Below are 23,542 nucleotides of genomic sequence, written 5' to 3'. Positions count from 1 at the left end.
TTTTTTGTTTTTGTTTTTTTAACTCTGTTAAGATGGTTTACCTCACAAAACACATTTATTAATTATTATTTATGTGATGCTTTTGTAGAACACATTATTGCCAGGCCCGGCACTCTAAGATTTGTCAGATTTTACTTAACCTAAATATAGAAATTACAGATTACTGAAATCTAAACTATTAAAAAAAATTTCAAAGAATTTGCAATTTGTCTCTTTGGTCCTGTTTTGCTTGAAAACACACAGAGACAACTGATTCCATTATCTTTCTCCCGATAAAAGTAGAACTTGGGCTCAGTTATTGTTAGTACAGAGCACAACACAACATGCCCTGCGGAGCTAAAATAATTTAAAACCACAAAACTTAAAAGTTACCAGTATTCTTTTCTCATAATGGCCCCATGTAAGTGCTCTGCCTTTGGTCAAAGGAGAGTTTCCTGGCTTTTAATGACACAAGGCCGATCTAATTATAGAAGTTGCCCTTAAGAGTCCACGATGAAACTTTTCCTCCTGCATTTGGGGAAGGTACTAGCAGTCTGCGACACTTTTCGCAAATAACAACTCAGGAGAAAACACTATTTTATCAAAACACAATGGCCCAGAATAAGAAAGGAAGTCGAGCGGGGACCCAAAGTGGCACGGGAAGCTGGAGAGAAGAATTAGAAAGCTCTCCTTGACCAGCCTAGGCATGAGCCAGCGGAGAGCATTCCTTTCTGGGTAAGGCGAACAGCACAGACCTTAGGAGCCAGTTTGCTAGGGGTATGCCCCCCATGCCTGACTTTAAAGGACATAAAATAGAGGTCCCATTACACCACAGTAACATATTTTTAACAGTTAGTTCTCAAATTAAACCCTTCTCGAATACCCACATTTAATTATTGGTGGTGGTTTTCAATATCTGAGCTATCCCAATGAACCAAAGACTAATACCACATTGTTCCAATTTACTAAATGCCTTGCTTTCCCACATTAAACTATTAGCCAGGAACTGGAAAGTATGAAGGCTAAACCCCCCTGGTGTCTGCAGAAGCTAACCCGGGAGAAAGCAGTTGCTGGAAACAAGGAGGCTGCAGGCTCCCAGTTCTCTGCCCCAGGAGGGCTGGAGGGAGCCTGGTGCCGAGGGGAGGCACGAGATCGCAATCTGAGCCCCCTCCCACCCCCCTTCAGGTTTTGACTCAGGTGTTGGAAAAATAAGGATTTCAGTTACACGCTTACATTTTTTTAAAGTGCAACTGTGATTTTATAATTAAAGCTGCACCATTAGGACTGACAAGCTCAGGATGGCAGCCTATGTAGCTTCTAGAAAAGGCTTAAGAAGAAAAGTGGGGGGAAAAAAGCAAAACCCCAAAATAACACACCACATTATTTACCAACCTACGCGTCTAGTTGCCAGAAGATTCCACTGACTGCTCTGATGACGCAGTGTGTGAGTGCAGACAATTTTTTAAGGATTTTTAAATTTATTTTAGGGGCGCCTGGGTGGCTCAGTCATTAAGCATCTGCCTTCGGCTCAGGTCACGATCCCAGGGTCCTGGGATTGAGCCCCACATCGGGCTTCCTGCTCAGTGGGAAGCCTGTTCCTCCTTCTCCCACTCCCCCTGCTTGTGTTCCCTCTCTTGCTGTCTCTGTCAAGTAAATAAATGAAATCTTTAAAAAAAAAGAAAAGGAAAGGAAAAAAAAGGGATTTATTTATTTATTTATTTTAGAGAGAGAGAGAGAGAAAGCACCACATGTGTGTGCAGGAGGAGGAGAGGGAGAGGGAGAGAATCCTCATGCAAACTCCCTGCTGAGCAGGGGACTGTCTGTTAGCTGTATCCCCCAACTCTGAGACCGTGACCTGAGCTGTAGGCAGACGCTTAACCAACTGAGCCCCCAGGTACCCTCTTAAGACAGTCTTACTGTGCACTTTCTTCCACGAATGTCAGTGCTCTCAAAGTGAAGATAACAATTCACAGCTACTGAGCCTCTTCTGTGCTTTTCTAGAAAAGCAGGTGGAGTCTATTTCAGTATCCTCAGCTCAAAGCAATTGTTGGAGTCAGCTTTCCGACTTCGCTTACCAGTTCCAGGGCCACGTATTTAAACAACTGAAGGTGATTGTTTTTTCTTGATTTTCATTTATCGTAAGTATCTTTCTAGAAGCCAGTGCCAGCTATATGAGTTTTTCTCAACCTTATTTTACTTATGTTAATGTAGAAATACACAGGCATTTGTAATGCCTCTTTACAGGAGAACGTGTAAACTCCTCACCAGAGATGCAAAATGGAATCACCATATCATCCATCGAAGATGGTCATGTTTGCCCATTATTTTCCAGCACGTAAAGAAAAATGCTCGTGTCTAAGTGTCCCCTAGAAATCTGGTTGCATCTTTGTTTTCTTCTTATTTTTGCAGCAAGTCCACAGAGACTTCTATCCATGTTCTGTGAAATGCATGTATCCCACTAAAATAGCATGTTATTGTGAGACTAAACATGTACGGAAATATTAACACAGCCTTGATTTGTGCCTTAATGTCACAAGGTTGAGATGAAAAGCCTCAAACTGTGATCCTACATTACACGTATCAAGTAACGGGAGGGCTCTGATACTACACGGTCTATGGCATTACCTTTCCTCAGTTCCCTTCCCATTTATTCCAGAAGTCAGACAGAAAGTTCCCATCAAAGGGCTATTTCTTGGTATCAGTTCTTCAGGGATGCTCAAAGCCCAGAACGGTAGGAAGTACATAGAAAGTTTAAATAAAATATTGCCAAAATACTAAATTCGCCAATTAACGGAATGAATCGGGCCTTATTTCTATGCTAGTCCCAAGTCTTTGGGAGGGGAGGTTCTCAAGAGATAGTGTGACCAACCCAACTCAAATGAGCAACAGCCGGACAGGGAAGGCACACAAGCTCTTCCGCTTTTCCGTGGTCAAGAAAGAGCCGCACAGAGCAAGGTCACGCCTCAGTCCGCCCCGTCCCACAGACCGGCATGGTCCTTACCATGTCTCCAGGCTTGACAGAGACGGCCACCACCACGCCAGGCATTGGGGAGCGCAGAATACTGCTTGTGTCCTCAGCCACTTTTTCCAGCATATATTTGTTCAGTTCTGCAGCCAGTTTGGTTAAGATGCGCACCTGATACTGAAGGGAGGAAAAACAACAACAACAACAACAAACACCATGAATGAGTTTCAAGGAAGAACTTCTCCTCAGATGTAGCATTCATGCAGAATCCATTTGCAGCTTTGAAATTTAAATGATAACATCTTTGAAATCAAATGGTTTTGAATTATTGTACTTAAAAACAAGAATACATTTGTTTCTGGCACATGTTATGGGTAGTAGGATTTAAGAAGTTTCTCTAAGTAAGAATGACTCCACTAACTAGTGACAAACACCCTGTCTCATTATGAGAAATATCTCAAAAATCTGTAACGAAAACAGTGAGACTTTTCCTTGCATTCACTTTACCGCTGGTAAGCGTCTCTGCCCACCCCCACCCCCGGCTCCCCCAATCCTAGGAGCGGTCTGGGTCAGCGAGCAGAGGGGTGACGCTGCGAGCAGCCGCCAGCAGATGGCAGCAGACCGCCGTCTCGCGCTTCCCACTCCCCTCCAGAACGGCTGCGCCACCAAGTAGTTAAGACAAAGGGTTTCAGTGTCCGTTTGGGGCAAAATAACATTTAAAATTCAATGTTTTTCTAGGGATACAATATGTTAGATGCACTACAGGAAAAGCTAGCTTTCTTTGAGGCACAACGTGAGGCAGCCTTTCCAAGGTACCAGGACGGTTAGGGTAGATTAGGATGACACAGAGTGAGTATCTTGAACACCGGGAGACAATAATACCAAGATTGTAAAACCGTTGAGAGACACGTTGCGCACAAGCATTTCCATGAAACCTTTTGTAGGGGGTTCTCGAACAATTACGGGCGCATTAAAGGGAAGTTCAGTCCAACAGAACATTCCTAATAAAGGAGAAATTTCTGCCTCTGCGAGAAAAACCCCTCCCCATCTCTGTGGACAAGTATGAGAGCCACGGTTTGGTCTGCCCAAGAAGAAACAAACCAAAGCTGTTTGAGGAGGTGTTACTCAGGGAAGTTGAAACCACCACCTGAAGAGGTTTGGATTCCCAGCAGATCATATCCCCCAGGGGTAAGACAGACAACTTTCAGGCGGCTCCATTTTGTTGGGGGGAAAAAAGCTGCTGTAACTCAAAGCTTCCTGTGGGCATCCTGACCGCAGGGATGCAAAAGCAAAACAGAACTCACCCCCCTCATTCTGGACCGGGATGGGGGTCCTCTCCGAGCCTGCACTTTGCAGCGCCTATTCCAAAGGGATAGGGGAGGGCCCCAGGAGAGGCAGATTTGCCACTGTGACAGGTTGACTAATAACATCTTTACTCCTGAGTGTGTGTTTTGCAATCAAGACATGCGAGTGTCTGCCAGTTTCTGAAGGATATGATCCTTAAGTGAAATTACTGTGCAAATAAAAGCTTTTTGCTCCTATTAAAATTCATCTGAGTCATAAGTGGCAAGGGAAAAGCGAGGAGAGTGCATTCTGCTGTCAGTCCAATACACATTCTGGGTAAGAGGGACTATTTATCAGCAATGAATTGTACCTCAAAGTCCTTCATTTAAACTATGGGGGAGGTGGTGGACAGTGAAAGAAGGGAGAATATAATTGTACCAAATTGCATGGTTTTCGTATCTGGGCTCTGTCTGCCTTGGAAAATAAAATCCAACATCACTAGGAGGAGGCGAGTGAATAGGAAGTCAATTCTCTGGCTGTCGGCACCCTCCGCCGCTCCCTCCATGCGACTGGCCAGCATTGGGCCCAGCTGTCCAGGTTCCATGCAGTACCCAGATTGATTTTTTTCCCCCCTTGTTCCTTGTACCATTTGACTTCAAAATGAGAAGTCAAAATTCAGGGAAAGTATCTTTCTCCACTGAGGATAATATGATTTCTCACATTTCGCCACAGTGGACAGACTTAAAAACTAATTTTAGCTATATCACAAACAAGCCTTAATATAAATAAAGAGCTAAGATTGTACCCAGCTCCATTTCTCCCCAGAAATGACAAGATCCTGCCTAAAACTGGATCCTTTTACTATTTTTATAATTTTCATATCTTTTGAATTCCTTTCTCCGTGGGACTCCTGCTTTGCTTGGAAAGAGATGTAAAACAGCCACAAAACTCAACGCCTTTAGATGCGGTCTTTGTTACTGATGAGATGTTCCTTTTCCTTTTGTATTTGTTTATTGTTCTTAAATCTGTCTGGGGGATAAGCGACTTATTGTAATCACAAGTGAAAAATAACAAGGGGGTAAATGCCTCAGGAGAGGCCTCAGTGCAAAGAGTTGGCGAAGAAACGACCTTTCTGAATATAAAAAGAGGAGGCAGCAAGAAGGTTCTCTTTTTAAGATCACCTTTGATGTTGTCCTGACCCCTTCGGCGTGCCCACACAAACACGCCTATTAAAACAACGGCTTGGCTCGGGCCTGGCCGGCGCAGCAGCACACGGGGGCGCCAGCCCGGGTGGGAACCGGGGTGGGAGCGGGGCGGGCCCGGCATCTGGGCCCCGCAGAACCACACTGGCCTGGTGCGAACCAGAAGAGCTTTCCGATGCTGCCAGGAAAGAACTTATTTAACAGTATACACTAGGGCCTTCAGAGCTAACGACCAAAACTGCTACTGATTGGTTTCTCTGAATTCTTAGAGGGCACGGGCACGGCAGTCAACTCGCTGGAAAAAAATTCGGGAAAATGCCCTGGGGCGCACCAAGTAAACCCTAAGGGTTTTTACTCTAGGCATTTAACAGCCCTAATGGGTTCTGCAGAACTTCCTGGAGAGGCTGGATTTTAACTTGTTGTTACTGTTTGCAAGCACGGAAACCACAAACTGGATGTTTCGGGGGTAGGAGTCCAAGATCAGAAAGATTAGTTGACGGGACATGGAAGTACAATCCTTTGAGGCCAGAAGGGGCTAAAGCCGCAAGGTCATGCGGGATTAGAAGCTGCTCCGGGCGGGGCCTGAGGTGGACCAGCTCTGGAGTCGGACAGAGTCTCACTGTGGCTGTAGGGAGATGCTCCCCAACCACAGTCAAATGATCAAGTTCTCGAAAAACAGCTCACAGGTGTCTGGGGGCCTCAGTTATTAGGTGTCTGCCTTTGGCACATGTCATGATCTCAGGGTCCTCGAATGGAGCCCCACATTGGGCGCTCTGCTCAGCAGGGAGCCTGCTTTTCCCTCTCCACTCCCCCTGGTTGTGTTCTGTCTCTCACTCTGTCTCTCTCTGTCAAATAATAATAAATAACTTTAAAAAAAAAAAAAAAAAAAAGGCAGCTCACCCCGTAAGCAAGTGCTGAGGACAGGGCTCTCCAGACTCCCCGCAGGACAATAACGGAAAGGACCCAGGCGCTATCTAATGACCTGAGCCTGGGTCTCTAAGCAAATCAACGGTATGGTGTCCGCAAAGTAAAACCATGCCCAACATGAAAATGTCTCCCAACAAGTTCCAGAGGAAGAAAGAGAAGGGAATCATACCAGACATAAAAGGAGCAGGACAAAAACTACGAGAGATGGATGATTAAAAGGGACACAATGCAACTGTTCTAAAAATGAACATGCAACTCTTACCGTGGAACCTGAAAAGAGGAGGGGAAGTTGGGGAGCAGGGAGCTGTCAGAGCTGGGGGGGCAGTCATGGGTTGGGAGAGATATATACTTTTTGATCAGATCAGTTAAGAAAACCACCCTGCAAACAGGTCCGGCCACGGGAGCCTGGCATGCGCGCACACACACACCCACACGCACATGCACACACATGGCTGTGTGTGCCGCGGACAGTAGAGCAGCCCGCGCTGTGGACGTGCCCCACTCAGGAGGTCACACAGAACACCCTGACATGGGCCGCTGCACCTCCCCAGGGAGCTTAAACCCTCCAGCCTCTGAGGCCTCCCGATTTTCCAGCCACTTGACACCTCCCACGTGCTCACACCCGCGCGATTCCGAGGTCTGTGGGCTCCTGGCAGGATGAGGACTAAGAGTGCTTTACGTGTTTTTCCAGTTGTGACTTCCTCGTCACACGGCGCACCTCTGCTTTCCATCTCTGCATCGTTCTTCCAAAACAAGGAGTTGGTGGACACTGGCTGAACTGGTCATGGTTTTGCCGGGCAACTGTGGGCCATCTGGGTCAAGGGTAAATGATGACCTTGCCTAGTAATTATTTTACATCGAGTCCCCTAACATCCTCTCTGTGGACCCTCGCCAAGTCAGGTGGCTGCGCACCTCTTCCAACACAAGTTTTCCACCTCCTGACCCCAAAGGTCTCCCACCTTCAACTGTGTCTTCATTTCCAGTGTGGCCGCAGCACTGACCCTCAGATGTGCCCCGGGAAGTCTCTTCTCCTAACTCTAACTCCTAACTCTGAGCTGGAGAGCAACTGTCAATCCCTTAAAGTGACAGAAACGACTCGCTACAAAACGTGACACATCTTTAAATTAAACACCGAGGTGAAATCAGAATCTTAATTCAACTTTTTTTTTTCCTTTCCTAAGTTCTCTGTGGGCTACACCATGAACGGGCTGGGGGACGGGCAACACAGCAGAGGTTCACCGCCCTGCAAACCGCGTTCCCCTCGACTTCAGCATCCGGCCCAGCAAAGCCAACCCGACCGAACTCTCCAGGAAACATGGAGAATCCGAGCCCACAGCTCGCAGCCCTTCTCTGGGAGGGATGCCCGGGGCGGAGAAGGTGAGCGAACAGAACAGCGTCTACACAGCGGCAGCCGCCGCGGCTGCCTGTTAGCCGAGCGCGGTGACAACTCCATCCGCGCAGTCTCAAGGTAGCTGTCAATCAGGACGCATCATTTAATCCAACAGCACTCGGAGGACTCTCCGGCAGCCCACAAGACAGCAGATCTACAGCTCTATTTAGATCAGCGCCCGGTTGTGTTTACAATGCAGTGGCAATTAGAAAAGATGCAACAGGCAGCAATATTATGGAGATTTCCATTTTGCAGTATTGCCCTGTAAAGTGTGATCCCGCTTCACAGAGTCAGGCTAAATGACAAAAGGCTATTTTCTTCCGTCTCCCAGCTCCGACAGCACTTCATTTGCAGCTATCTATAATTAGATTAATGGTGTAGTGCAGTACAAAGCAGGCCCACTTCACATCAGATAGCATATGAATTAGGACAAACACTTATTTCAATTCCAGGCAGAGAAAGCAATGACTGGGGTATTTAGCATACCCTTTCTGGTGGAATGAGATGTTAATTGTGTACCATTACCTCTAAACTGCTTGCTTGTTGTATAAATCACTGTGCTAATTGATGCAGAGATAGAAATGTAGCCACGGGCAAGAAAGCAAAGGAATGAGGGCTGAAGATGTTGGATAAAGGATTATCGAGTAAAACCATATGGAGATGAGGTTCCTTTGAAACCTTTCCTTTCTGCCCGTGAGCAGGATTTCTGAAAAGTACCGACAAACTCTTGTGCTAGGAGAGAAAATGTAATTTTTCACATTCCTTTTTAAAAACACCTGTTTCTTTTCAAAGTTCCTGGCTGTCAGAAATCCAAATAAGAGGTATGTGGAATTAATCTGAATATATACTTACACAAACACGGGCTGTGTCGTTTTCAAAGTCAGATCTCCCTATCTGGGTTTTTGGCTCACGGGTTAATAAGGAACACTTGTAAACCACCTGAAGCAGATGTTTCTGTTCCATCCAAAGGGCAAAAATAAATTCTTTCCCAAGACTTGGAGTTGTTCTTATCCACGCAAACAAAACAAAACACAAAACTCTGCTGGTTTAAGTCTGTTATGGGCTCGAATTATGTAGAAGGATTTATTCAGGATGTGAACCCAGCAGAACCATTTTGAACTGCCAGTGAAACATGGATTTTAACACCAACACCAAAACACTGAAATTGGACTACTCCAGTTCATGATTTTATACCGAAAGTAAGGGTATAAAACTAGCAAAATATAAACAAAAGCACATAACAACTTAAGAGCATGACTCTTATTATAGAATGCTACCCTTCTCTTTTTAAAATGTCCTACTTGGCACTCAACAGCTCTTATTTGGGTAAAAAATGAGTGTCCCTGAAGCGCAAATATAGAAACCAAATGCTATAGTCAAAAAGTCAAACTGTTACAGATCCCCAGATACACGGGCTCTCTGGAAGTTCATCAATCAAGTGCGCGCACCCTGTGTTATGTGCTCACGATTTTCTTCATGGCAAAGCAACAGTAAGGTGCAAATTACTGCTGTGCACTTTTTCACAAATCCAGCTGCTTGGTAATTAGCACTGTTATAACAAACTTTTACACAGACGGCAAACACAGTGGGTCAGTTAACGGTTCAAATTCTCAACTTCAGAGTAACAGTTAATCTATCCATCCATCGCAAAGGCACTTTTGAGAAGTCCTGTGTGTAGCTTAGCCTTGTGAAATCCAAATACCGTAATAACTTGCAAGACAATAAAACAACGTCCCAAGAAACTAGAATGTCTGGTTCCAGTTATCACCACTGCAAGTTGGAGAAAAAAGTCCAGAGCTTCTTTGGGCGGTGGAGGGAGGGGGCGAGTCCGCCTTCCCAGACCAAGTCGTCTTGTCGTATCAACACCACCCGCCCTGCAACTGCCAAGTCCACAGCTTAAGAGTCAGGTCATGATGCTAAATAACCACATAACTATATATATTATTTAGAGGATACTTTATATGATAGTTTAAAAAATACACACACAGCAAACCTGTCCATGTATATAAAGAAACATCAAGGGTCCCTGAAATGGAAACAAATGCCAGCACGATAAAGAGCGTGATCTGCCCTAAAGTAACCCCTCCCACGCGGGCCGTGAGGGGACATCAATGGAAGTGCGTGGAAAGAAAGCTCTGGGGGCAGCGTGAGGCCTGTTCCCAACCATATAATCATTTGTTTGGACCACTTAAACTAGAGCGGTACAGCCCGCAGCCAAACATCGACGCGGCCGGCCCTCACAAGCTTGGGATGCTGGTGTTAACAGGAGAAAATATATGGTTTCTGATATTGCAACCCAGTTCCCTGGCATTTGCTCCCTTTAATTGAAAAAGGCCGTTAAACACAAAGTAAATCATTCAGTTAGGTTAGCTGTTTAATGACACGTAATTGATAACGGCAACGGGCTGCGGTGACAGAACGATCCACTTTCAACACCAGCCCGCTCACCGTTATGAATCAATCTCCACTCCCCGGTTTAGTCGTCCGCGGCCAAGTTGGTCCTTGAACTTGAGTCTTTTGCTGGACAGATCAATGCGCCACAAGGAGCCCAGGGGTGCAAAGATCTCATTAAGGTCAGTTTTTGAGGCAAGAATCACAAAAACAGAGGTGGAAGGAAAACCAATAAAACTAGATGAAGACCAGTTCCGCGACTCATCTTTCGAAGTTCTTGCTAAAAGAGAGGTTTCCCTAGAGAAAAGGACTATCTTAAGGCTAATATCAAAACCTTTGAGGGAATGAGTAAGTTTGTGCGTAGCTCCAGCTTCTTCCCAAAAGACAATTCCCTCCGAAGAGAAAAATACGGGGACAGCTGTCAATAACACAAAACCTAACCTATTTTTTTTTTCAATTTTGTTTTTTCATCAGAAACACAAGTCCTTCCAATTCTAATGCCCTAAGACAAGCAACTTTTTTCTTACAATAGTGCTGAAAATGACTTTGGAAAATTAAACATTAAACCCAGAAAAAAATAAAAATAAAATAAATAAACACTAAATCCAGGACTTAATAAGTCCTATTCCCTCGGTTGTGTTCCCCTGAGGTCACCTTCCCGGTGACTGGAATCCCTGGGGTCCCAAGATGGATTCAGCAGTCATGGAAAAGAACAAGAGCTAAGGTCCAGGAGGAAGCCAGCCCACGCCCAGTGTGCGGGGCAGGCGACAGGTCCCCAGTGGGTTTCTCAAGGAGTGAGTCTGTGAAGGGGGTGGGGGGGACTTTCCCGGTGCCCACCTCGGTAAGGACACTGTGCACAGGTGGGCCATGAAACAGGAGTCCCGCCTCTGCTTCACGCAGGTGCCCACAAGCCATCTAACAAGCAGGTCCATCCACCACGAAGGTAATTTGCTGGAATAAGTGGCACTTTCCCATCCACAAAGGCAAGTCCATTGACAATGTACTATAGAGAACTCACGAAATGGAACACGAGCATTCTACTTCGGCAGGAGTCTCTGTGACACATTATAACTGCAATGAGTCATTTCTTTCTTTCTTACATAAGAAAAAATATTATACATCTTTGAAAGCCTTGTACTCAATTATGTAACAATAACGACATCTGTGAACGGTACGGGCTGTTTCTATTCTGTACCCTGAATTGTTTTACGTAATTACACACTTATAAGGTATTTGGTAAACCAGTAAGAAGGTACCTTTTTAAAGCACTATATAATTTGGGGTACAATGAAGTGTTCTCTTGAAAATGTATAATTAGGGCAGCATCAGCTTACAGAAAAGTACAGGAAATGTTATAAAAACACAATTATGTAAATAACCACATAGGTAGGGAAGCATACTCTTTTGCTATGGTCCCCACCCCTCTAGTTCCTCTTCTATTTGAATTGTTCTTTGCTCATCTCAAGTTAAAGTAACGTTGTCTCTAGAACTCTGGGGGAAAAAGACGGGGAGCTTGGCCTTCCCCTGTAAGCTCTTTAGTCCCGAGCTGGAACACCAGAGGCCTGGGGAATGTGCCAAGGCCAGGAGCCATTCAACAATACTCATGGTTTTATATGGATTCTTTTTAAATGATAAAATACTCTCATAATTATGAATTCACTAAAGAAACTCAGAATCTAATAAGCCAAAATATCAGCTTGCATTGGTCAGAAATTTGAAACTAAAATCTATCAAGGCAAGGCAAACAAAACTACAGATGATACTACTGTGTAGTAAACTGCTGGCCGAGGCGAAAGCTGAAAACTACAGAAGATCACAGTCCGCCTCCCCGAAATACGCCCCTCTGGCGCAAGGACTGTTTTGAGCTGAAAGCAGTTCTCTGCCCTCCCGCTCCTGTCTAAAAGCAGGTGTCTTTGTCCCATACAAGGAAGAGAACTACTCCACAAGTACTCTGATCCCCTGAGAAGGCTCTTATCTGCACAATAAACCTTTCGAAAAACCATACTTATCATACATTTCCTAGTTACCTCCCCAAAACTTACCCCTAACCCCAGAAGTGCCCAACCCCCTTTCCTTTGCCTCCACACTATGCTGTCCTTTGTTAAAATAGTATATAGCGCCCAATTCTAAATGTCTCTTTAAGTCCCATTTCCTTGGAACTCCCATGTAGAAGTGGGTAATATAATCTATTTTTTCTTTTGTTTTTCTGCCTTTTGTCCGTTTGATTTGCAAGGCTCGAAGCACTGGAATCTAAGAGGATAGAGGGGAAAGTCTTCCTCCCCCACACAACCCAACCACCGCTGGTCCAAAGTACTGGGAATCATCTTGTCAGGGAGGAAGAAATTGCTTTTGCCCTTCAAGGTCCTTCCAGCTGTACTAAAGATCAGATGGACATAAGACAGATTAACAAGAGAAAAATCAAATTTAAAATTATATGGATGGGCAGTCCACACAGACATGAAATTGCAAAGACAGGCAAAATGAGGCAAACTGAGGTATGTCTGTCATGCTGACCACGGAGAAGCGAGTAACAGATCTGGGACCTCAAAGGGAAGGAATGCAACCTTCAGGAAGAATAAAAAAGAGTAAGTGTTTGGTAGACCAATGTTTGCTGGGCCACTCAGAAACAATGGGACATAGAGGGCTTTGATCAAGCAGGCCTTTCTGGTTCCTCTCTGTCTACCAGACCTAGTTCACAGTATAATGCAGTTATCTATGGTGACAGCTCTCTTCCTGGAGCAGGTCCTCCAACTAAATTTCTTTTCAAGCAGTTGTGGGGGAGGTAAAGAGCATTTCCTGAATCTGCTGCGTTTTGACTACTTTTACCTCAAAATTATCTTCATGCCAAAGTGGCCCATCTTGGGGTAGTCTGCCCTTGGCCTCCGAAATCTCTCAGAGGGGCTGCTTAGCAATTTTGTTATTTAAAATTCTGACATATTTTAGAAGTTTAACCTGTGCTACTAAATGGACTTCTGGCATGTCGCACATCATGCATTATATGGAACATACAATACTGAAAATAGAAGAAATCGGTATGTAAAGCCATGTGGTCAGCTGAGGGAAGAGATGTGGTCACCATATTAGAAGCAGCACAGGAGAACGGGAGAAAAAAAAAGTGCAAGTCTTTAAGGCCAAATGACTTGAATTTTGATATTCCAACTGATCTCATCTTTTGACCAAGTGATGTAACCTCTCAAAACAAATCTCTTCAGGTCACTTGGGTGGCTCAGTGGGTTAAGCGACTGCCTTCAGCTCAAGTCTTGATCCCAGCGTCCTGGGACTGAGTCCCTCATTGAGCTCCTTGCTCAGTGGGGAGCCTGCTTCTCCCTCTGCCTGCCACTCCGCCTACTTGTGTGCTCTCTAAATAAATAAGTAAAAAAATCTCTTCATTTCTAAATACAAGATAAAACATGCATTAAATGAGTGAGGTTAGAGTAAGCTGACAAAGATTTGCAAACTAACTAGCAAGATGCCAAGCCCAGTAACTACTCACCAAACATTATTTTCTGTGTCCATCCCAAACATCTCTCATTGTCCAATAAGAGACAGTAGTGGGTAGGATTAACTTTTTCATTGTCTATTGTAAAACATCTTGATGGCAATTTCTATTTGTTCCAGTTCCAGTCCTGTGGTTCCACATATAGGAGCAAATAGACTAAATTTTCCAAATACCACACCCGGCTCTAAGATCAAAGAAAGGAGGTCAGTTGTGATATTAAGGAGGCTTCCAGATCAGGCAGTGCAGGATTCCACGGTCACCCTCTCCTTACAGACTGTCAACTGATTTAGAGAAACAGTTTGGTTCATTCATTCAGAAACCATTTATCAAGCATATGTGAGCAATCTGAGAATATAATATAAATAGGAAAAAATGGCTCCTGACCTCAAACACCACTAAGTGGCCAAAAAAAAAAAAAAAAAGACATTCACAAATGATACAGATATAAATATACAGGAGTCCTACAAAGGATGCAATCAATATGGGGTGGGTTTTTTGTTTGTTTGTTTGTTTTTGCCCCTCTCTTGAAATTAAGTGAAAGGAAACAAAACTTCTTTTTCATACTCAGAAAACTCTGGCCACTAACTCTGGGCACATTCCCCACACCAAGCAATTGGGCCCCTGGTATCTACCACCTGGGTGTCTACAGCTGAGTTTGGTTCTGACACTATCTACCTGCCTCACAGGTTAAAGGCTCAGTCCCACAAGACACCCCCACATCAGATGCCAAGTCCAAGTCCGGGCAGTCACCAGTGCTTCTGACAGACGTGTTATAAACCCCAAGTCCCCACAACCCCCTCCTCAGATTTGACACTTTGTTAGAGGCACTCACAGAACTGAGGAATACCATTTAGCTACTGGATTACTCATTTATTATAAAAGGAAACACCCAGAACAGCCACAAAGAAGGGATGGATAGAATCCAGTATGGCGGCAGGCGCGCAGAGCCTCCCCTCCATCCCGGGGGTGCCACCCTCCCGGCACCTCCATGTATGTGGTCAGCAGTCGGGAACCTCTTCAAACCTCTTCAGAGAGGCTCCATTATGGAGGCACGACTGATTAAATCACGGCCACGGGTGATTAGTTCAACCTCCAGCCTCTACTGCCTCCCCAGGGGCTCGGGTAGGTGGGGTGGAGGTGAAAGTTCCAGTCCCTTCACAGCCTTCTTGGTTTCCCTGACAAGTAGGCCCTGTCTTTTTAGAGGCTTTCCAAAAGCTGCCTCATGCACATAAGCTCGGGTCTGGTTGAAAGGGGCTTGGTAGAAATAATGGAAGATGCTCCTTTTACCTTCCTTACTCCTCTCCCTTAGGGAAGTCCAAGGGACTGAGGACTGGGACGAAGACCAAACATATAGTTCTTATTACAAATCACAGCATTCCTTAAGTCAAAATTCTGCCACTGGAATTCTGGGGTATATTATCTGAGATGTTGGAGGCTGCACTCGGTGGGTCCAGAAGTCATCAAAACATAAAGATCGAAATCTCTCTCTGAAGCACAGGCAAACATGGAACTTACTTTTCACGCCTCATTCTTCTCCTTTGGAATTTCCACTGATAACATCCTTAGCCTGATAAATTGGCCTTCCCTTCAATTCTCATGAGTGTTCTCTTGCCTGGAAAGTTTGCCATATCCATGCTATCTATCAGAATCTTTCCCCAGACTTAGGGTCTACGTTTCTAATTTCTCATGGCAGAATTCATATTTGAGGAAATTGAGAGATTTTTATGAGAGAGAGAGAGAACTGGGAACTGAGTTTGTGAGGAAGGCTTCAAAGTTCTTATAAAATTTAAGATGTATTTTATGGAGTCAACAATAGTTAAAGGCTTGTACCAGTCCTACAATAAAGAGGTATATAAAACAAGCTAATAATCCCCCCTCCAATCTGACTCCCCTGAAGTCATGAAATAATTTGTATTATAAATCTGCTATTCACCAAGATCTATAAAAACAGAAACACACATACCTACTTTTACAAATACAACAAGGAAGCCCCTTTATATTCAAAGGGGGCAATCCATGATATTTTGCCATTCAACACCTTTGACTCACTATAAGCTTTTAAACACAGGGATGAACTTCTAAACACAGGAAGAAATCTAGGTAACTTATTTTTCTTCTGACATGCTTAGCTCATCTGAAGTGGAGGGAAAATCCCCCATGTAGCCATGTGGTTTCCAGACCCCACAGCACACCGACGCCGCCATGACAACTCCAGAAGGTAGAAAAGGAGCCCCCCCGTGGCCCTGCCGGCACCCCTTCACCAGAGTTGAACTGCCTCCTCCCTGAGGATTATAGCGCCCAGTTGTAAATGTAAGAAGGCCTTGGCTATGCTTCCCGTCGGCTTCTCCGACCCTCCTTCCCAAGGCTGCGCCGACAACTCACGCCTCCGCCGGCGGCTCCACTCCCTGTTCTTTTCTCAACTTTGTTCTCGATTTCTCTAATTACCCACAACAGCATGACTTGGTATCTGGATGGAACCGAGAACTCAGCCTGGTTGCAATGACTCCAGAAGAATTTCCTAGAAGTCGTCCTTCACCCAAATACTAATACTCGTAGCAATAAACAGAAAGCTCTCTTCACTTTATAAACAGTAACCACTCCGTGACTGTCTGCGTCTAGAAGGCTGGGAATGCCAAAAGAAATTGCCAAAAGCTTTGATCCTAGAAGTTTGGATCATTTCCCTACAGACTTATTCCTGATAGCTGTCAAATCAAATTGAAAAACACCTACCACTTTTACAAATACCACTAAATAACACTCCGCAGTCCATGAAGTCAGGCTAGGAAGGCAACAGTTCGCTTGCGCCCATGATGCAAAGATGAGGGGCGCTGACTAGCAGCTCTTCTTTGCTGACCTGTAATTCCTTCCTCTGGAGTGCAGGGACAGGAAAGAGAGAGCCCAGGGAGGCGTGGGGCAGGAGGGCTGCTGCTGGACCTCCTGGCTCTGAGGCATCTACCTTAGTGAACCCCCCGAGCTCCCCACCCCTGAGCAGAGCCCCGCCTCACTTTCAGTCTCAGAAACTGGATATTCTCTATAGCACAGGATGGGTCATTCTCAGCTGGACGGATCTCCTCTGCCAGACCACAAGAAATTCCTGTGTAAAACCCAGCTTATGGATTTCCAATCAGAAAGATCCTCGTAAAGGGAAGCAGCACATCCCCTAAATGTAGGCGGGTACCCAAACTGCAGCCCCTGGTTGTTGGGTAAATACGGACTCAGCAGAAGGGGGCATTGGACGCTCTCCGCTGAGTCAGCACGAGCGGTGGTTCTCCAACCTAAAGCATCAAAGCTCGCCCAGGGGGCTGGTTCAAACAGACTGCTGAGCCCTACCTCCGGAGTCTCTGATTCAGGACTGGGTTGGGGCTTATATTTCTAACAAGTTCCCAGGAAATGCTGAAGCTACTGATCTGGGGCCACACTTGAGAAGTGTGGACGGCAGGTGCCCTTCTCCACCATAGGAACAGCCTTTCCAGGGGGGGCTTCTTAGACCCTCTGGGCTGCTGTAACAGAAAACCATGGCTGGGTGGCTCATGAAGGACAAATTGTTATCTCCCACAGTTGTGAAGGCTGGGAAGTCTAAGAATAAAGGCCCGGCAGAATCCATGTCTGCTAAGAGCCGGCTCCCCAGTTCACAGACCATCTTTTTGGCTGTGTCCCCACATGGGAGAAGGGACAGAGGATCTCTCTAGGGTCCCTTTTATAAAGGCACTAATCCCAAAGGCTCCCCCTCAAATACCACCATCTGGGGGCTAGGTTTCAACATACAAATCTGGGGGGAGGGAGACATAAACATTCTGTCTATAGTGGGGATTTTAGCTCACGTCCAGTGAGAAGCCTTTCTTTCCCTGGACTCAGCCAAGCAACACACTGTTCAAGAATGCTTCTTTCATTCTTGCTCTGTGTGGAAAAATCTTCTGTGTAACATGGTCTTTCTTCATACATGATAATCACCTAAGAAATTTTGAGTATAGGGATAATACTCTCTAAAATGGGTTCAACGGCAGGGCTATCCACTATCACCACTGCTATTCAACATAGTACTAGAAGACCCAGTCTCAGTAATCAGACAACAAAAAGAAATAAAAGGCATCCAGATTGGCAAAGAAGTCAAACTCTCACTCTCTGCAGATGATATGATCCTTTATGTGGAAAACCCAAAAGATTCCACCCCAAAACTACTAGAACTCCTGCAGGAATTCTGTAAAGTGTCAGGATATAAAATCAATGCACAGAAATAAGTTGCATCTCTATACACCAAAAGCAGACAGAAGAAAGAAAAACTAAGGAGTCGATCCAATTTACAATTGCACCCCAAACCATAAGATACCTAGGAATAAACCTAACCAAAGAGGCAAAGAATCTGTACTCAGAAAACTATAAAGTACTCACGAAAGAAACTGAGGAAGACACAAAGAAATGGAAAAACATTCTATATTCACGGTTTGGAAGAACTAGTATCATGAAAATGTCTATGCTACCTACAGTAATCTACACGTTTAATACAATCCCTATCAAAATACCATCAACTTTTTTCAAAGAAATGGAACAAATAATCCTAAAATTTATATGGAACCAGGGAAGACCATGAATATCCAGAGGAATGTTGAAAAATAAAACTAAAGATGGCAGCTTCACAATTCCGGACTTTAAGCTCTATTACAAAGCTGTCATCATCAAGACAGCAAGGTACTGCTACAAAAACAGGCACACAGATCAATGGAACAGAATAGAGAGCCTAGAAATGGACCTTCAACTCTCTGGTCAACTAATCTTCAACAAAGCAGGAGAAAGAATGTCCAGTGGAAAAAAGACAGTCTCTTCAACAAATGGTGTTGGGAAAATTGGACAGCCACATGCAAGGAATCAAACTGGACTGTTTCTTTATACCACACGCAAAAAACAGACTCAAAATGGATGAAAGACCTCAATGTGAGACAGGATTCCATCAAAATCCTTGAGAACACAGGCAGCAACCTGTTCAACCTCAGCCGCGGCAAATTCTTCCTAGAAACATCGCCAAAGGCAAGGGAAGCAAGATCAAAAATGAACTACTAGAACTTCATCAAGACCAAAATCTTTTGCACAGCAAAGGAAACAGTCAACAAAACCAAAAGACAACCAACAAAATGGGAGAAGATATTTGCAAATGACATCCCAGATAAAAGGCTAGTATCCAAAATCTATAAAGAACTTATCAAACTCAACACCCAAAGAACAAAGGGACGCCTGGGTGGCTCAGTTGGTTGAGCGGCTGCCTTTGGCTCAGGTCATGATCCCAGTGTCCTGGGATCGAGTCCCACATTGGGCTCCTAGCCTGGCAGGAAGCCTGCTTCTCCCTCTGCCTTTGCCTGCCACTCTGCCTGTGCTCGCTCGCGTGTGCTCTCTCTCTGACAAAAAAAAAAAAAAAAAAAAGAACGAATAATCCAATCAAGAGATGGGCAGAAGACATGAATAGACATTTCTACAAAGAAGATACCCAAATGGCCAACAGACACATGAAAAAGTGCTCCACATCACTCGGCACCAGGGAAATACAAATCAAAACCACAATGAGATACCAACTCACACCAGACAGAATGGCTAAAATTAGCAAGTCAGGAAATGACAGATGTTGGTGAGGATGCAGATAAAAGGGAACCCTCCTACAGTCTTTGTGGGAATGCAAGCTGCTGCAGCCACTCTTCAAAAAAAGTTGAAAATAGAGCTACCCTACGACCCAGCAATCGCACTACTGGGTACCTACCCTAAAGATACAAATGTAGTGATCTGAAGGGGCACGTGCACTTGAATGTTTATAGCAGCAACGTCCACAATAGCCGAACTATGGAAAGAACCTAGATGTCCATCAACAGATGAATGGATAAAGAAGATGTGGTGTGTATTTGCGTGTGTGTGTGTGTGTGTGTGTGTGTGTGTGTGTATATATATACACACACAATGGAATACATACATACACACAGTGGAATAATACTATGCAGCCATAAAAAAAAAATGAAATCTTGCCATTTGCAACAACATGGAAGGAACTAAAGGGTATTATACTGACCGAAAATTAGTCAATCAGAGAAAGATACTTATCATATGGTCTCTCCAATATGAGGAATTTGAAAGGGAGGGTGGGGGGTCATGGGGGGAAGGGAGGGAAAAATGAAATAAGATGGGAACGGGAGGTAGACAAACCATAAGAGACTCTTAATCTCAGGAAACAAACCAAGAGTTGCTGGGGGCAGGAGGGAGAGGGTGCGGAATGATGGACACTGGGGAGGGCATGTGCTATGGGGAGTGCTGTGAATTGTGTAAGACTGATGATTCACCGACCTGTACCCCCAAAACAAATAATACATTATATGTTAATAAAAAATAAAAAATATATAAAATGGGTTCAGATCCTGACATTTGTGTCGCCTATAGTATGTTGCCTCACTTTCTAGCCTGATTTCCTTATCTGTTAAGTGGGGAAGAATACTGCTGTCTTGTAGAATTTTTTTAGTTGTGATAAAAATTTTTTCAAATTTTTATTTAAATTCTAATTAGTTAACTAGAATTTCCTATATACTCTAACTGTAGACTTGTTTTAGTATTTGCATGAGATAACAGATGTAAACTGTCTGGCACAACCCCCAGCCCACAAAGTGCCCAGTGAACGGTACTATCATAACTCTTGTTATGTTGTTATGAACGGAGTTTTATCTCCTCAAAATTCGTGTGTTGGAGCTCTGACCCCCCGTGTGGCTATATGTGGACACAGGGTCTTTAAGGAGGGAACTAAAGTTGAATGAGGTCATAGGGTAGGAGTTCTAATGCCACAGTACTGAGCCTTTAGAAGAAGAGGAAGACATCCCAGAAGGGCCTACACACAGAGGAAGGCCCTGTGAGGCAACAGGAGAAAGGGCAGTAGAATCCGCCACTCCAAACTGTGTCTCTTTGGCATGGGGACTAGTCGAAGCTGGTTATTTTCAAGAGACATCTGACACAAGTGAAACTATAAAAACTGAGTAGTAAAGTTAATACTCTTTGGTAAGCAATGTTCACATCTGTAAGGGAAATATTTGGAAGTGTATCTCCTTACCTGTACCAGAAAGAGGGGAATGATGTGAAGTCTCTAGAAACTTTTTAAGTAGAGCTGACACACGTTGCATTGGTTTCAGGTTACAACACAGTGGTTAAAATCTCTAGCAACTTATCAACAGACAAGGCAATGACTTAGATATGCATAACATTACCCTTGCTCACCAGGCTGTTCCTGTGACCCCCCCCCCATAACTCAACCCCTGCCCCAACATCTTCTTTTGTCATGAGCTGAGAGAGGAGTAAGATGAGGCTCTGGCCACCTTGGGGAGTTACTCAGTTTTCCTGGGTTTCTCCCATATATACAGGAGGTATATGTGTTATCAAACTTCTGTTTTCCTCCTGTGAATCTGTCTTTTGTCCACCGAACTACTAGATCCACCAAAGAACCTAGAAAGACAGAAGGAAAAATTTACCCACCCTACAGTCCTGGCGACCACAGAGGTGCCTTCTCTGGCAGGACCCTCCCGGCTTCAGGGCCACAGCAGCGGAGAGATCCGGCATGGAGACAGCGGGAGGTAAGGGTTCTTACCACATCAGTCACCCCATGGAACACAGTGCTGAGAGTCCTTTCTTGGTTTTCTAAATTTTAGAGTAGCACGAAAAAACATTTACAGAACTAGTTCCTTGAGTACAGCAACTCCGGTAAAGATGTGTTGTGAGTACTCTTGGTTTCTATTGATCCTTTTCCTCCCAGAGATGGTCCACTGTTTCACACTGTCGGACGGGTCATTTTTCGTAAGAAGGAAGATCACAGGGCAGAACACAGGCATGTGCCCTAATAACCCGCGGTTCTACCAGCCACACAGACTGGTGAGTTCAATGTCCTCACCAAACCAGCATCTGTTTAGACCAGCTCTGCTATGCGTTAATGTGCACACAAGATAAAAGTCGTTCCCAGGGGACATCTTGGAAGCCAAAAGCTACAAAACTGGTGGGGACAGGTGGAACCCTACAAAGCTCTTAAGAGCACGTGCCACCTAACTCAGACTCTGAGTGTTAGAAGCGGACACATCATGGGTTAGACTAACACTGGGTCACCCACCAACCTCGAGATAACTTCTGTGCAGGGAGGCACCCGGTGAGACACTACATGTCCCCCAACCCAAGGGCCCATCCCTCTTCGGTATTCATCTGGCTCTGAGACCCAAGGCTTGGCCCCCGCTGTTAATGTGCATGCAAGAAAAACCAGAAGAGGTTTTCTTTTTGTCCTCTATATCTTGGGAGTTTGGCTTTGTAACCAGCAAGAATAATCTCCCCGGCCCTATGAGTCAGAGGATGCATTTTTTTTTTAATTTAATTTTTTAATTTTTATTTTTTTAATTTTTTATTTTTTATAAACATATATTTTTATCCCCAGGGGTACAGGTCTGTGAATCACCAGGTTTACACACTTCACAGCACTCACCAAAGCACATACCCTCCCCAATGTCCATAATCCCACCCACTTCTCCCAAACCCCCTCCCCCCAGCAACCCTCAGTTTGTTTTGTGAGATGAAGAGTCACTTATGGTTTGTCTCCCTCCCAATCCCATCTTGTTTCATTGATTCTTCTTCTACCCACTTAAGCCCTCATGTTGCATCACCACTTCCTCATATCAAGGAGATCATATGATAGTTGTCTTTCTCTGCTTGACTTACTTGGCTAAGCATGATACAGCTAGATAGCTTATCTAAAGATCTTTCAGAGGATGCATTTTGCAGGCAGCTGACGAGACTGTGGTCCAACAGCAGAGGGGGTCATGGGAGCCAGTGATAGCCAGAGGGTGAGAGGACAGGTTACAGTCCCAACTAGGGACTGGCATCACCATTCCCTCTATCCAACTGTGCCAGCTCATGGAGGAGTCTGTCATGAGGGGTGCTGGTCTCTCAACCTCTGCTGGAGAAGTTCCATTCTAGAAGCATCTGCCCTGCGTCACAGATGAGTAGGTCTGTGACTAAAGGCATCTCACATTCTTGAGGGAAACCAGAGACACTGTTCACACTACACCAATCTTATGGCCTGTGACAATGAAGTCTGTTTTCTGAAGCGAACCCCGGGAGCAAGCTTCTGGGCTTGTAGGGGCCGCAGCTCTTGGATTCTCCTGAGGGACAGCTCTGAAGGAAGCCCATGGTTAAGCTGTCAAAAGGCTTATGGGTGTGAGTTGTTATTGAGATTTAAAAGAAGATTCTACTTGCCAGTCGCAGGCAGATGATGGAGCCTTTGAACTGGGTACCCTTCTGTATGTTTTTAGACAAATATCACCCTAAACAATGGCCATGTTGGTACCTATGAAAAGGTCACATTAAAAAAAAGGACACGAAGGAGTGTAACAGCTAGGCTTTGGGACTCCCTTTAAAAAAAAAAAAGAAAAAAAAAGAACAGAAGAAGAAGAAGAAAAGAAATTAGGGGCGCCTGGGTGGCTCACTGGGTTAAAGCCTCTGCCTTCGGCTCAGGTCATGACCCCAGGGTCCTGGGATCAAGCCCTGCATCGGGCTCTCTGCTCAGTATAGAGCCTGCTTCCCCTCTCTCTCTCTGTCTGCCTCTCTGCATACTTGTGATCTCGGTCTATCAAATAATAAATAAAATATTTAAAAAAACAACAACAACAACAACAGAAATTAGGTTTAGGACAAGAATCTGAGTCCACATCTACCATAAATTCCCTTTCTCCATCCTCTTATCTACCCCTATACCCCAACTCCCTGTCCCAGGCCCTCTGGAAGTTCTTTTGGATCTCTGGGCCCCTGGTCTAAACCCCTCCTCTTTCTCAAAATCCAGCCCTAACACCCCAACAAATTCCCTTAGACCCCAAAACTCCTCCAACTTCCTTAGAAAATCACCTAAACATCCAGCT

The 23,542-nt window shown here is 44.8% G+C and overlaps 1 protein-coding gene across 2 annotated transcripts in view; it reads right to left on the bottom strand.

Moving 5' to 3' along the window:
* Positions 1–23,542, bottom strand: part of PCCA (propionyl-CoA carboxylase subunit alpha) — a 413,253-nt gene that overhangs the window by 11,864 nt on the left and 377,847 nt on the right. For both annotated transcript variants that reach the window (XM_059378122.1, XM_059378121.1), the window contains one exon: positions 2,981–3,121. In XM_059378122.1, the coding sequence (XP_059234105.1) occupies positions 2,981–3,121 (141 nt within the window). The remainder of the gene's footprint in view (positions 1–2,980; positions 3,122–23,542) is intronic.

This window comes from Mustela nigripes, chromosome 15, assembly GCF_022355385.1.
Source record: "Mustela nigripes isolate SB6536 chromosome 15, MUSNIG.SB6536, whole genome shotgun sequence".
Classification (NCBI taxonomy): Eukaryota; Metazoa; Chordata; class Mammalia; order Carnivora; family Mustelidae; genus Mustela; species Mustela nigripes.
Note: the sequence above shows the minus strand (reverse complement) of the source record. Positions and strands in the feature narration are given on the sequence as shown.